At 43.9% G+C, this 16,244-nt stretch overlaps 1 protein-coding gene across 6 annotated transcripts in view; it reads right to left on the bottom strand.

Annotated features, from left to right (window-relative positions):
* The window catches only part of LOC118397217 (ubiquitin carboxyl-terminal hydrolase 2-like), a 42,346-nt gene that overhangs the window by 7,251 nt on the left and 18,851 nt on the right, over positions 1 to 16,244 (bottom strand). For 4 of the 6 annotated variants that reach the window (XM_035791764.2, XM_035791765.2, XM_052467367.1 and 1 more), the window contains exon 4: positions 1,163 to 1,213. In XM_035791764.2, coding sequence (XP_035647657.1) covers positions 1,163 to 1,213 — 51 coding nt within the window. Of the gene's footprint in view, positions 1 to 1,162; positions 1,214 to 5,029; positions 5,635 to 16,244 lie in introns of those variants that run through there. The other 2 variants (XM_035791767.2, XM_035791768.2) reach the window with 1 other exon arrangement.

Here is a 16,244-nt window from a genome sequence, read left to right as displayed (position 1 = left end):
CCTCCTGTTTGTAGAGCCATGAGATGGCTTGGCACATGCCCCTGTCCCCTCTCCTCCTGTTTGTAGAGCCATGAGATGGCATGGCACATGCCCCCCTCCCCTGTCCCCTCTCCTCCTGTTTGTAGAGCCATGAGATGGCATGGCACATGCCCCCCTCCCCTGTCCCCTCCCCTCCTCCTGTTTGTAGAGCCATGAGATGGCATGGCACATGCCCCCCTCCCCTGTCCCCCCCCTCCTCCTGTTTGTAGAGCCATGAGATGGCATGGCACATGCCCCCTCCCCTGTCCCCTCTCCTCCTGTTTGTAGAGCCATGAGATGGCATGGCACATGCCCCCCTCCCCTGTCCCCTCCCCTCCTGTTTGTAGAGCCATGAGATGGCATGGCACATGCCCCCCTCCCCTGTCCCCTCCCCTCCTGTTTGTAGAGCCATGAGATGGCATGGCACATGCCCCCCTCCCCTGTCCCCTCCTGTCCTGTTTGTAGAGCCATGAGATGGCATGGCACATGCACCCCTCCCCTGTCCCCTCTCCTCCTGTTTGTAGAGCCATGAGATGGCATGGCACATGCCCCCCTCCCCTGTCCCCTCTCCTCCTGTTTGTAGAGCCATGAGATGGCATGGCACATGCCCCCCTCCCCTGTCCCCTCCCCTCCTGTTTGTAGAGCCATGAGATGGCATGGCACATGCCCCCCTCCCCTGTCCCCTCCCCTCCTGTTTGTAGAGCCATGAGATGGCATGGTACATGCCCCCCTCCCCTGTCCCCTCTCCTCCTGTTTGTAGAGCCATGAGATGGCATGGCACATGCCCCCCTCCCCTGTCCCCTCTCCTCCTGTTTGTAGAGCCATGAGATGGCATGGTACATGCCCCCTCCCTCCTGTTTGTAGAGCCATGAGATGGCATGGCACATGCCCCCCTCCCCTGTCCCCTCTCCTCCTGTTTGTAGAGCCATGAGATGGCATGGCACATCTCAGCTAATGGAAAGTGTTTGTGATATCAAAACACAGCCCTTAAGCCGATGGCAGAGGATAGGACATGTGGATTACACTACTTTTTCGGTACACTGACAATATTCCACATTTATTACACAACACACATGAATAGAGGCCTAAATATAGTATAAATATGTGTGTGTGTGTATGTGTGCACACCCAGGCCACTACTTACGGTATTTCCCAGGTTCCGTAGGCCCACCAGGCCCTGGGTGCTCTTGGAGTTCTGGGGAGGAGAAGAACACGACAAGGAAAACCATTTACGACAAAAGCACGTGAGAGAATGTGATCTCTAAATGGCCCTATGGTGGAAGGACGTGTGCGAAAACGGGGGCCGTTCTACTGTAGGTTAGGCGACTAGAAACGCTGTAAGATGTAAAGACGGACATATCCTTTTCGAACGTTAGCCTGTTCCTGTTTCAATACAGGGGGAATCACACCGTCCGCACCACCTCAGATGTGCAGCGTTCCCGACACAACTGAAAAATCTTTAAAAAGGCTTTAAAAGTGGATAACGGTCTACGAATGTAGAATAAGGGCTTTGTAGAAAAGAACATGACTGACATCACTGCAGTTTAATTATATAAAGTTCAGTCGTTTTATAATTTAGTAGTAATGGAAATAATTACCAAAGCACCAATATGACTGTGGACAAAACTTTACATTAAGTACATATCTCTTTAATATGGAAAGCAATGTGTTGTGCCTTAAGGCCTCTGTAGAAATGCTACAATCAATTATTTATGCCTCGTACTTTGAACATAAGTGAACACAAGGCCCGATCACAATGATACAGGCCCCACATTTAGACCGGGAGGAAGGGAGACTGGGATAGGTAGAGTACAGTTCACGCAGAGTCACACAGGCCAAAAACCTGACACAATTATGCTTTTATGGGTTGATGTAGAGCACAGCGCTGCTGGGGCACAGGAGAGGGAACCCAATCCAGCTTCCAGTGGACCTCAATATAACACTGAAGTGACCCTAACTGAAGCTCTCCAGCAACCCTCACCTGCATGTTCTGTTCCGGGCTGGCTCATATAGCCTCCCTCCCTAGTCTCTCCCCATGAGCGCAGGAGTGACCAATCACCACAGGACACACAGTGAAAAACAGACACACACCCATGTGCTCCTGGTGTCTGGGAGTTCAACCAGACAGTGTGTTCCAGTTATGAGAACACAAACTTGGGACGGGCTGTGAGCGTTTTACTATTACATAAAAAACCCAACGCCATCTGTCCCCCTTTCCCAACAGGATAGAAAAACCCATCCAACAGTTTAATTAACTCAGGATTATCTAAATCCTTCTTTCTCAATTCCAATGTAAAATAAAGTGATTTATTAGTCCGCGACCACGTAAACAAAACATTTCCTGTTGTCAGTTATTGGTATACAGTCAGTTCCTTGTAGTGGGTTGGTTCCTACTGTCCGAGACAATATATCTCATTTTCCCCCTCGTGTTCACTTCCCTTCATTTGAAAGGAATTGACTGGTATGATTCCTTTTGTAGCCCACACAAATCCAAATGCTTTTACATTTGTGGCAAGTAGTGTGCGAGTGTAGGCTACACTTCAGGAGGAAGGGCGGATTATTAGGTCGCTGCAAGGCAAGGATCATACTGGATAATGCTCACAACAAACTCACACCGCTTTTCACCTCCAGAAGAGTTTTCCAGAATGAGCCCCATAACGTCACCATGTGCCGTACTTTGCTGAGTAATATCATCAGAGCCCAAAATAGCACCTTTCTTTCATTACTGGCTGCCGCGTTCCCATTGGCTGGTTGCTGTCAGAGCGGTGTGACTGTCACTGCAGAAGTCATCCTGACAGCCTCTCTCCCAGAGAACGCTATTTTTACATGAACAAGCTAGAGGACAATATGACAAACGCACTTGGTCACACTCACAACATCTGGCAAGAGCTTTAGTGTGACTTACTGATGAACTGACTGACCGACCAGTGTTCTTCTTTGGACTTGCAACAGATGAATGAATCCATGTCCCCCATTATGAAAATGTCTTATTCATTAATCTTTGAGGATAAACTTAGTTATAGAACTCTTAGTCTTCACAGTGGTGTGACAAGCCCCGGCACATGCAAGAAGCCCACTGCTGTTAATCATCATAGCAGTGCACTAAACACCTTGTGATCGGAAAAGTTTGCCGGTTCAAACCCCCCGAGCTGCCTGCGGTGAAATTTGCATAACAGGCAGCGTTACTGGCTTCAGTATCCCTGTATACTGCCCCTGTGCTGCTCCCAGCCTGCGTTGTGTGACAGCAACAAATTAAGAATATCTGTGCAAAAGGACCAATATTGTAGTCTCTGTCTGAATGCGAGCCGTGCAGGTCCCATGCTGTCTTGCCAACTCCTATTGTCATGCCAGAACACTTCTAGGACCAGGCTATGTGGAGCGTTAAAACATGCCCAGGCATATCCATTACTCCAATCCATGATGGAGGCCATTCGGTAGTAGGCCGTGTTTGGTTCAAACTGTAGCTACAGTAGTCCAATCTCTCGTCTACAGTCATTCCATCTACAGATACAAACGTGGGCCCGGTTTTCACGTAACACAGAGACTGATTAATGAATTGCCTTGCACTCGGAATGTATTTACACATAACATGATTACTGCCACCACACTATCAATCCGAGACATTTGATTTAAATGTTATCTGTTGTTTTGATGTTTTGGGTTCCGTGGCCCTTGGCCGTCACTGACATCGATACCGAGCTGAACTATCTCATGATGAAACAGGTACAAGTTGAGCCCTGAATGGGTTGAATAGGCCTGGCCTGCCTGACACGGTTCCACCTTGCTCCATGGAATGCGCTATAATCATTAGCTGGCAGCGGGGTTGTGTTGTGTTGATGGCTGCTGGAGATGGAGAACAGCATGTTCTTACCTCCCTGTGCCCAGCCCCTGCTGGGGGACAACAACAACAGCAACCCACCAACTGTCTTCACATGGAGTGACTGACCAGTCATGGACCAGTCATGGATGAGTCATGGATGGACCAGTCATGGGCCAGCTTAATCAATTGATATTTACATCCACTTGTCTCTCAAGACTATTCAAGACCAAGATAATGCACTGAAACAATAGCAACACGTTCCCAAAACAGGTTATAGAAAAGCCTCACAAGACCTAATATGAGCCATAGATAAAACATTTGAGGGACAAGCGAGAAGAAAAAAAAGAAAAAAAACTCTACATTGTGATAGCCAGATACTAGCGTCTGCCACAGGCTTTCGCCTCATGAGAGCGAAGCCTGGGAGCCAAAGATAGAGGCGCCAGGCGCTTTCAGTCATATGCCCCTCCGCTCCTTCTATTGCGTTTGTTTCCCCGAAACGTTCAATACACTCTCTCTAGGAGGAACCCCGGTTATTGAAGATGATCAATGAAGTGTCAACGTTGAAGGTTGTAATAAAATAGTCAATCATTAGACTACAGTGGGTGACTGTTGACCAACGAGTTATCCAGTCACTGCTAAAGCCATAAACACCATTAGCTCATGTCAGATGATTTCAACATCAGTCTGAAAATAGACCCCTTAGCCAACAATTGTACCTTGATTTGTTTCTCTCTATGGACATGGAATTATGGATAAAAATAGCGAGAGGGTGGGACATATTGTCCCATACGATATTACAGATGTTGCATAATAAAAAAAAAAAGAATACAAAACCCCATTCTAAATATATTCTGATACAGGCCTCGGCTATGTAATATAATGTATCAAAGGCCTGCTATGGAGTGAGATTAATTTGAGATTGTATAACTAGTCTAATGACCTGCCAGAATACTGATCCTCCACAGAGGTTTAGCGGGGTTTAGGCTACTGCTAGAGTGACTGCAATGCTATATCGCTGTCAATGACGTGTAGAAGAACCCCTAGTGCTTTTCATCCAGGAAACGCAACATCAATCCTAGATCCTTATTGATTAACAACACATATATATTACTGTAACTAATTCGCAGACAAACATTCGATAGTTTATCTTGGTGCCAATATATCCTCTCTTGTTTTTTTTAAATGTTTTACCTTGGCTTGATTAATGAGAAGTCCTACAAAGGTTGACACCAGCACGGAGCTGCTCGAGCTTTTCCGCCGCATCTCTTGCTTCAAGAACGGGAAAACCGAGGCCGGGGGTTCTTCGGGTACGGTCACCGTGTATGACTGTCTCATGCTGGGCATGATGACTGTCTGATATAGTCGGCTACCGGTGTGTTCTGATGCTCTGCCGGTATCAGACAGATAGAGCCGGCGCGCTCTTGATTCACCGGGAGTTGCGCTCGTTCTCCTGATATTCTATGTCGCAGGATCTTTGAATGAAAGTGTAGCCTACGTTACGAATATATCAGTATTTTTGCTCGAGCTTGTTCGTTTCCTTTTTGCGGTTGTCATGAAAAACCGAGCCATTCATCTCATCTACACTCGATTTACAAGCGATATATACCAGACTGACACTCCTGATATCATGAAAAAACACATACACAATACATGAATGAAATAGTTTCGCAATGAAAACAGACTGAGCAAGGTCTTTTTTTCTCCCCTATATATTTCAGAAATCGAAGACCTTGAGTATACGCAAATCAAAACAATTTCACTCGTGCAGTATATCAATCACCGGGCTGTTTGAGAAGTAAATGACCACTGCCTCTCCATCGTTTTTACAACCCCGAAGACACGCCTCTTTTCGGTTTAGTACGACAGACGTCAGCCGCTGCCACAAACCTCTCCGACGTCAAACACCATCAGAGTGGTCCATTCACATTTCTACGAATTACGCTTATGCTTATTACTCGAATGGTGCTGACGAGGACACCCGTGGAACATTCATTCCCGTTGTCCATACATCAAGCAGAGATACAACACATTCACGGTCGAATAAGGCTTTTCTGAAGGGGTACTCAGCGTGAGACCCATTCATTCAACGCAGGACGACATTTCAGAGGAGTACAGTATATCGTGTTGGGGGGAGTAGACTACTACTACTGTACTACAAGCTCATAATCTGACCATGGCTGTAATAATACATCTCTTCATACAGTTGAAGTCGGAAGTTTACATATACCTTAGCCAAATACATTTAAACTGTTTTTGCACAATTCCTGACATTTAATCCTAGTAAAAATTCCCCGTTTTAGGTAAATTAGGATCACCACTTTATTTTAAGAATGTGAAATGTCAGAATAATAGTAGAGAGAATGATTTCTTTCAGCTTTTATTTCGTTCATTATATTCCCAGTGGGTCAGAAGTTTACATACACTCAATTAGTATTTGGTAGCATTGCCTTTAAATTGTTTAACTTGGGTCAAACGTATCCGGTATCCTTCCACAAGCTTCCCACAATAAGTTGGGTGAATTTTGGTCCATTCCTCTTGACAGAGCTGGTGTAACTGAGTCAGGTTAGTAGGCCTCCTTGTTCACACACGCTTTTTCAGTTCTGCCCACAAATATTCTACAGGATTGAGATCAGGGCTTTGTGATGGCCACTCCAATACTTTGACTTTGTTGTCCTTCAGTCATTTTGACACAACTTTGGAAGTATGCTTGGGGTCATTGTTCATTTGGAAGACCATTTGCAACCAAGCTTTAACTTCCTGACTGATGTCTTGAAAATTTGCTTCAATATATCCACATCATTTTCCTCTCTCATGATACCATCTATTTTGTGGAGTGCACCAGTCCCCACTGCAGCAAAGCACCCCCCACAACATGATGCTGCCACCCCCGTGCTTCACAGTTGGGATGGTGTTCTTTGGCTTGCAAGCCTCCCCCTTTTCCCTTCAAACATAACGATGGTTATTATGACCTAAAAGTTCTATTTATGTTTCACCAGACCAGAGGACATTTCTCCAAAAAGTACGATATTTGTCCCCATGTGCAGTTGAAAACCATAGTCTGGATATTTTATGATGGTTTTGGAGCAGTGGCTTCTTCCTTGCTGAGCGGCCTTTCAGGTTATGTCGATATACAGTGGGGCAAAAAAGTATTTAGTCAGCCACCAATTGTTCAAGTTCTCCCACGTAAAAAGATGAGAGGCCTGTAATGTATCATAGGTACACTTCAACTATGACAGACAAAATGAGAAAAAAAAATCCAGAAAATCACATTGTAGGATTTTCAATGAATTTATTTGCAAAATATGTTGGAAAATAACTATTTGGTCAATAACAAAAGTTTATCTCAATACTTTGTTATATACCCTTTGTTGGCAATGACAGAGGTCAAACGTTTTCAGTAAGTCTTCACAAGGTTTTCACACACTGTTGCTGGTATTTCGGCCCATTCCTCCATGCAGATCTCCTCTAGAGCAGTGATGTTTTGGGGCTGTTGCTGGGCAACACAGACTTTCAACTCCCTCCAAAGATTTTCTATGTGGTTGAGATTTGGAGACAGGCTAGGCCACTCTAGGACATTGAAATGCTTCTTACGAAGCCACTCCTTCATTGCCCGGGCGGTGTGTTTGGGATCATTGCCATGCTGAAAGACCCAGCTACGTTTCATCTACAATGCCCCTGCTGATGGAAGGTTTTCACTCAAAATATCATGATACATGGCCCCATTCATTCTTTCCTTTACACGGATCAGTCGTCCTGGTCCCTTTGCAGAAAAACAGCCCAAAAGCATGATGTTTCCACCCCCATGCTTCACAGTAGGTATGGTGTTCTTTGGATGCAACTCAGCATTCTTTGTCCTCCAAACACGACGAGTTGAGTTTTTACCAAAAAGTTATATTTTGGTTTCATCTGACCATATGACATTCTCCCAATTGTCTTCTGGATCATCCAAATGCGCTCTAGCAAACTTCAGACGGGCCTGGACATGTACTGGCTTAAGCAGGGGGACACGTCTGGCACTGCAGGATTTGAGTCCCTGGCGGCGTAGTGTGTTCCTGATGGTAGGCTTTGTTACTTTGGTCCCAGCTCGCTGCAGGTCATTAACTAGGTCCCCCCGTGTGGTTCTGGGATTTTTGCTCACCGTTCTTGTGATAATTTTGACCCCACGGGGTGAGATCTTGCGTGGAGCCCCAGATCGAGGGAGATTATCAGTGATCTTGTATGTCTTCCATTTCCTAATAATTGCTCCCACAGTTGATTTCTTCAAACCAAGCTGCTTACCTATTGCAGATTCCGTCTTCCCAGCCTGGTGCAGGTCTACAATTTTGTTTCTGGTGTCCTTTGACAGCTCTTTGGTCTTGGCCATAGTGGAGTTTGGAGTGTGACTGTTTGAGGTTGTGGACAGGTGTCTTTTATACCGATAACAAGTTCAAACAGGTGCCATTAATACAGGTAACGAGTGGAGGACAGAGGAGCCTCTTAAAGAAGAAGTTACAGGTCTGTGAGAGCCAGAAATCTTGCTTGTTTGTAGGTGACCAGATACTTATTTTCCACCATAATTTGCAAATAAATTCATTAAAAATCCTACAATGTGATTTTCTGGATTTATTTCCCTCATTTTGTCTGTCATAGTTGAAGTGTACCTATGATGACAATTACAGGCCTCTCATCTTTTTAAGTGGGAGAACTTGCACAATTGGTGGCTGACTAAATACTTTTTTGTCCCACTGTAGGACTCGTTTCACTGTGGACATAGATACTTTAGTACCTGTTTCCTCCAGCATCTTCACAAGGTCCTTTGCTATTGTTCTGGGATTGATTTGCACTTTTTTGCACCAAAGTACGTTCATCTCTAGGAGACAGAACGTGTCTGATTCCTGAGCGGTATGACGGCTGTGTGGTCCCATGGTGTTTATACTTGCGTACTATTGTTTGTGCAGATGAACGTGGTACCTTCAGGCGTTTGGACATTGCTCCCAAGGATGGACCAGACTTGTTGAGGTCTACATTTTTTTCTGTGGTCTTGGCTGATTTCTTTTGATTTTCCCATGATGTCAAGCAAAGATGCACTGAGTTTGATGGTAGGCCTTGAAATACATCCACAAGTACACCTCCAATTGACTCGAATGATGTCAATAAGCTTATCAGAAGCCATGACATAATTTTCTGGAATTTTCCAAGCTGTTCAAAGGTACAGTCAACTTAGTGTATGTAAACTTCTGACCCACTGGAATTGTGACACAGTGCATTTTAAGTGAAATAATCTGTCTGTAAAAAATTTGTGGAAAAATAACTTGTGTCATGCACAAAGTAGATGTCCTACCCAACTTACCAAAACTATAGTTTGTTAACAAGAAATTTGTGGAGTTGTTGAAAAACAAGTTTTAATGACTCCAACCTAAGTGTATGTAAACTTCCGACTTCAACTGTAGATAGCTTCACAGAGGAAGACTGTTAATTCTGACACCTGCAACTCAGCCACAGCATGAGGTTGTCAGGCTATTTTGAAGGTCAAACGGTGATGCCTACAGTATGGCTCTTCTGTTCGTTGTGGCAGATGGGGAGAAACATCAGGATCAAGCCTTTTTTTGTAAATTCCTAGTAAAGAAGAGCTCCTTCTCTGCAATGTGAAAATTCTGCTGAAAGAGAATATGGTAGGCCTAATATATTTGAGCTACATTCAGTACCAAAAGGTGAAAAGTACAAAAGGTGAGGTTTTACAACATGGTACAAACAGATTGTTGGGTAGAACATGGAACAAATAGAATTAATTGACAAACCATTGTCAATTTCCTGTTAATCAATAAAAATGAAAAGTGCTGACTTGACACCCTCTGTAATAAACATTTAGCACCGTTAGTTCTGAACTCTCACCTTATGAGAGACAAACATGTTTGCTTGTTTACAGGCTTCAACACTCAATCTTGTTGCTCACCCCTCTTGCTCAAAGTCTAAAAATACCCCGATTCATTAGGACTCAAAAAGGGAGTGGGAAAATACAGATGCCTTTATGCAGCTAAGATTCCATCGGTCCATTTCAAGTTCACCACCTCTCTTAAAACCTAACAAATGACATAGGCATTGGAAAAGTACAGAGTCCCCGACACAGCTAATTGTATTTGCAATGATGTTGCCTATTACATTTGAGGAGATCAGAATGACATTTCCCCATACCAGTCACACATAGAACAGCGGTCTGCTATGAAAGGGGATTGGTAAACAGGAGACGATATGAAGTGGGTCTAAAACCTCGTCAGCCATCAAGTCAAGTCAGCCTCAGTCAGAGTCGGATAACGGCTGCAGAGAGTAGCATTAGGCCTAGCGCGAACAGCAGACCGCTGCCAGGAGACCTGTCTACCTATAGGCTACCTAGACTATTGCCTCGATTCCATATCAAATGATCTACTAGATAGGTCTACTAAAATATAACAACACTGCCATAGATTATGGGTTAATGAACCAAAACTGCTTTCATGCTGCCACAGCTACTTCTTTAGCCTTTGGGCTTTCGAAATGTCTTCCTCTGTAATTGTGCTTCTGATCTAGAAGGAATCTGACGTTAAAATCCACATGTCCTACCAAAAGCATTGCTGGCTGTGACGTGACTCATGCTCATCTGAGCTAAATTGTACCGGACTAACTTTATTAAAAGCCGTGAGCATTGCGTCTGTCGCCGTAATGTATGTGTCGTCTACGACCACATTCTGTTTATGGTGTCTAGGTCTGTAAGTTGTTATGTCTGATATTTGTCTGAAACATTTGTTCCCCCTACAACTGCTGTCTTGTCTGAACCAGGACTCTTTTGAAACATACATTTGATCTCAATGAGACTAACCTTGATAAATAAAGGTTCAATAAAATAATCAAAACATGAATGTGAGTCAAGAGGAGAGGTATATTGTTGTACATACTGGGTTTCATTGAGGTGATGTGTAGGCTAAATGGGAAAGAGAGAGAGAGAGAGCAGTATGTCCTCGGCTCAGTCTTGTGACCTAGCATGTGTACACAACAAACAGCCAAGGAACACATTCCATTACTCACCAGGCTGAGCGTGTGTGTGTGTGTGTGTGTGTGTGTGTGTGTGTGTGTGTGTGTGTGTGTGTGAAACAATCCCACCTTGAGGGGAGATGCAAGAAAACACAGAGCCTAAAGGATAGCAAACTATAAAACACAACAAAGAAATCCATTTTTGTATTTTGACTTCTGAGATAAAGACCTGGTTAGCTAGGCAAATCATTACACATTTGATCAATGAACATCTGCCAAACACATTTCCTAGATAAGGGCATGTCAAGGAGATTCATTTGTTTAAGTAAACGCCCAAATTGGTTAGCACAACCAAAAGTAAAGTAATACCATGGTTCAGCATAAAGCTAGGGTAGGCTACCTTTCAAAGTTCTGAAACTAGGCTAAACCCAACAGTCACTCAAATACAGAACACAACATTAATGGAAAGGACTTTGTGTTTCTGTTGATATTTAGGCTCCTCATCATTCTGCGGGCACTGACTGGAACGGAACGGAGGAAAACGCTCTGAATGGTCATCGTTGCACTTAAAATACCAACATCAAAAGGCCTGCTGTTCTCAGTGCCAAGTAGAGTAGAGAGATACAGTTTGGCTACACACTGAACTGTTTGAATCCATTCCCCAAGGCTTTAAATTCAACAGCCAACCAGATGTGGACGTTGAGCAGTGTGAACGTTAGGCTACTGTTTGACATCATGGGCAGCTTGCTGAGTGGTAGACCTATTTCTCACGATCCCGCCCTCTAAACTCCTCGGAATTAATACAACGCCTAATGAGTTCTGGGTAATTGTTTTCCAGAGGGCTCAGTATTAAAGCTCTCACACAGACCAGACTGGCGTGACATTTTCACCAAAGCATTATGCTACTGTATCGGACTGAACTAGGTGGCAGACTTGCAAAATATTGTTGGTTCCACGGGAGTCTAGACTTAGGCTAAAGCAACCAAGAGACAAACGACAGACAAATTTCCCGCACGTGTGATAGGCTGGCATCACTTATGCAGAGTTGCGGACACATAATGGGAAGCTGGGGGTCCCATCTGACAGGAGTTGACCTGGCCACTAATTCAGCCACCCAAAACTCCTCCTAGCCCTCTGAGGTTAAGGGAAAAGGGTTGCTGTGCGATTTATAGAACACAGTAGGCCTATGTAACTCAAACTTAGCGCTAAGGGTGATAGAGAAGTAGCCTAAAAGCTAGGTTTTTAAAGCCCAGGCTTTTCCACCCCAGACTATAGTACAGTATGAAGACAGAACAGTAGGCTGTGCATGAAGGTGTAGCACTACACAGCGTTATTATTACTGTGTCCAGGACTGTGCCAGCCAGCTCGCCCCGGGTCAAGAGATAGGATGATGGAGTTGACTTTACTGCCAGGGCTATTTCTAGGACCACTGTCACGAGGGAGTTTAGAGTTAGATTCCACCACACCAGTGATTTGGCATTGAAAATGAGTTCATGGGATTTGGTGAAAATAACTGAGCTATTATTCTCAGTGCCACTTCTAATGTCGATGGCATTGTTCGTTGTAACTAGGAGCTGTGTATTGGGGTAGTATTATGCTCCAAATGGAAGAAAACTAACTGAATTAGGGAGGGAGTACCTGAACTTGACCGATAAGAAACGCTAATTTTCTTTATTTCCGTTGCAGAACATTTTGCTATAGTGTGCCTTAATGAATACAACCCAGGGCACTGGGTAGTGTGCAACAGCTGGAGCAGGCAGCACTGAGCTTTAGGATTAAACCATTTGCCTGGCCGTGCCTGGCTGGATGACATAAAATGGCATGATGTGAGATCAGGATGGCGTCACAAAACTGGAAATTCCTTCACAATGTTTTCCCATGGTTCGTCGGTCAATCAGCTTTGTGAGACTGAACACACATCCCACGCAGTAGGCTTATGTGGATCGACTCCCAAGGACGCGCAGTATAATAGGCATGGAGGCCTATTTTACAATGCCGCTTGCTAACAGTCACAGGAGGTGGCACCCAATCACTCGTCATCCTACCCACTTCTGACGCTCTTAATTAGGAACGGTTTCAGTTGACTAGGCATCATCACAGCCGAATACATCGAGTTTACCTTTGAATCAGTATCTGTAAAGGATCTCGTTGTTACTCTGACTCTGGACCCTGATCTCTCTTTTGAGGAACATATGAAAAAAATATTTCAAGACCAGCTATTTTCCATCTTTGTAAACATTGCAATAATCTGAAATTTTGTCCAGAAATGATGCAGAAAAACGAATCCATGCTTTTGTCACTTCAAGATTAGACTACTGCAATGCTCTACTCTCCGGCTACCTGGTTAAGACACTAAACTTCCGCTAGTGCAAAATGCAGCTGCTAGAATCGTGACTAGAACCCCAAACTTTGATCTTACAGTAATTATTCCTGTGCTAGCCTCTCTACTGTCTTCCTATTAAGGCTAGGGCTGATCTCAAGATTTGACTGTTAACCTACAAAGCATTGTATGGGCTTGCATGTACTTATCTCTCTAATTTGGTCCTGCCGTACATACCTACACGTATGCTACGGTCAATAAGATTCCTTATTGCTCCTAGAATTTCTAAGCAAACAGCTGGAGGCAGGGCTTTCCCCTTTAGAGCTCCTCTTTTATGGAATGGTCTGCAGATCCATGTGAGAGACGCAGACTCAGTCTCAACCTATAAGTCTTTACTGAAGACTCATCTCTTCAGCAGGTCCTACGATTGAGTGTAGTCTGGCCCAAGGGTGCAAAGGTGAACAGCAAGGCACTGGAGTGACGAACAACCCTACTCTCCACTAGGAATCTTATTGCGGTGGCCGAGCCACTATTTTGCTCGCACTCTCCCATTCCGTCGCTACCAGAGCGCATCTTTTTTCGCTATACTCAATTCCCTTGGGTGGGTTGAGTTATTGATGTAATCATCCGGTCCGGTTTTGCGACCCCTCAGGCTCGTGCGGTGGGGAGAGATCTTTGTGGGCTATACTCAGCCTTGTCTCAGGGTAGTAAGTCAATTGTCTGTTGATATCACTTAAAGGGCGACTGCCCTTTGTGATTTGGCCTCGTTTTAGATTTGGTTCATTAAGAAATGGTAGCGGCCATGACTGAATTTCAACGTGAGTTTCAATTTTTGCCAATTGGTGTGCGACCGTGGCAAAGTTGGTTTGACATTGGATAGCCTATCTCCCGGGAATAGTTGAGGACCGTCAATAAATTACACAATGTAAATTAGACAATATTTTCATGTTTCACACCTTTTATTTTTTTCATTAAATGCTTTCAATATTTGTATATGAATTTCTACAATTTATCATTGGTTTAAGGTTTTTAGGTAATTGAAATTTGGAGATATTGGAATTTTAACATATTGTTCCATGTACATTGTGTAATTTACCAATGGTCCAAATGATCCCCATAGGCAGCTGCAGTCCAAATCTATGATTACTTGTGTGCTGCAAGCTGTGGGCATGTGGGCAGGATTGTAACAGACCCAACCTTCATTAAAGTTGTGATGCAGTCACGACCACAATTCTCACAGAACTCAAAAAAGTATCTTATTTTCACTTTGTAGTACATTTTGACAGTAGAATAAATGTTTGACTCACATTGATGCCACATGGGCTGTTTTCTAAATGAGAAGTTGGTGTTTAGGGGCAGTTGCTCTTTAAGTGGTGTGGGGGCTTGCTTTGGCAAAGTGGGTGGGGTTATATCCTGCATGGTTGGCCAGGGGTAACTTTGAACGGGGCTACAGTGTCCTCCTGCACGCCCTGTCTCGGTCCCCAGTATCTATGCTGCAATAAGCCAAAATTATTGCCACCCTTGATAAAGATGAGCAAGAAATAAAGTATAAAATGAATAATACAAATACTGAGCTATATTGTATTCTCCAAAAATGTATATTATTTTATACTAATACAATTGCTCAGAGAAAGATTTTGTTAACAAGTAACACATTAAAAATGATAGGGGTCAAAATGATTGGCACCCCTGTTTTTAATACTCTAGCACCCTTTCCTTGCGAGGATAACGACACTGAGCCTTTTTTCTCAAATGTTTTATGACATTGAAAGAACACATTGGGAAGGATCTTAGACCCTTCCACCATACATGATCTTTCCAGATCCTTGATATCCTCTGTCTGCGCTTATGGACGGCCCTCTTCAATTCAAATCACAGGTTTTCAATGGGGGCTGAGATGGTCATTGCAAAATGTTGATTTTGTGGTCAATTAACCATTTAGTTGTGGAATTTGATGTGTGCTTGGGGTTATTGTCTTGCCTGAAGATCCACTTGCGGCCAAGTTTCAGCCTCCTGGCTGAGGCAACCGGAGTTTTGGCTAAAATGTCCTGCTACTTTGTAGAGTTCATGATGCTGTTAACCTTAACAAGGGGAAGGGGCTTTATAAAATGCAATTGATTGATTGATATCATTATCTCGGTTTCCCTTTACTTGGTGACAGATTTTCATGTGAATATTCAAAATGTTCCCACAATAGATGGTTCCATCACACTGTGCGTGATGACGTAGTGCACATGAAAATAACTTCTGCAGTTAAATTCCCATGTACCGAATACAATTTGCATTTTAAACTCTACCAATGGTTTTGTCACAAAAACTGTTGTGTTATATTATAGCAAATGTGCCCACTCTGGTTTTGGCACCTGCACTCTAGCCAGCAGCTCGCAGATCAAGTGCGGGAGGCTAGCCTACATTATGATGAGATTATCTTGGATAAGAGCGAGATCATTTGATATTTGTCAAATGGCAGCCATGCATCGATCATCATGTCACCAGAATAAGAACCTCAGTATTTATTGGAAAGGAGTATCAAGATCATCACCACGCACTTTCACCACCCTGTGGAAAGTTCATCAATGAAGTGCATTTGTAGCCTAACAAACTGCATGCTTTCCCGAGTCACAGTGGGAAGACCACACAACATGCTATCACGTGACTCAAAACCTGTGTTTGAATACCCATACTATCAAATCAAATCATTATTTGTCACATGCGCCAAATACAACAGGTGTTTACCTTTACCTTACACCTTACATTGGAATGCTTACTTACAAGTAAGCTCTTGGCTATGCTTCCCTTTGTAGTCTGCAATAGTTTGCAAGCCCTGCCACATCCGACGAGTGTCGGAGCTGGTGTAGTACGATTCGATCTTATTCCTGTATTGACGCTTTGCGTGTTTGATGGTTTGGAGGGCATAGCAGGATTTCTTATAAGCTTTCGGGTTAGAATCCCGCTCCTTGAAAGCGGCAGCTCTACAGTTTAGCTCAATGCAAATGTTGCCTGTAATCCATGGCTTCTGGTTGGGGTATTTACGTACAGTCACTGTGGGGACGACGTCCTCAATGCACTTATTGATAAAGCCAGTGACTGATGTGGTGTTCT

The sequence above is a fragment of the Oncorhynchus keta genome, chromosome 18 (genome assembly GCF_023373465.1).
Source record: "Oncorhynchus keta strain PuntledgeMale-10-30-2019 chromosome 18, Oket_V2, whole genome shotgun sequence".
Taxonomy (NCBI): Eukaryota; Metazoa; Chordata; class Actinopteri; order Salmoniformes; family Salmonidae; genus Oncorhynchus; species Oncorhynchus keta.
This window is presented reverse-complemented; position numbering and strand designations above follow the sequence as displayed.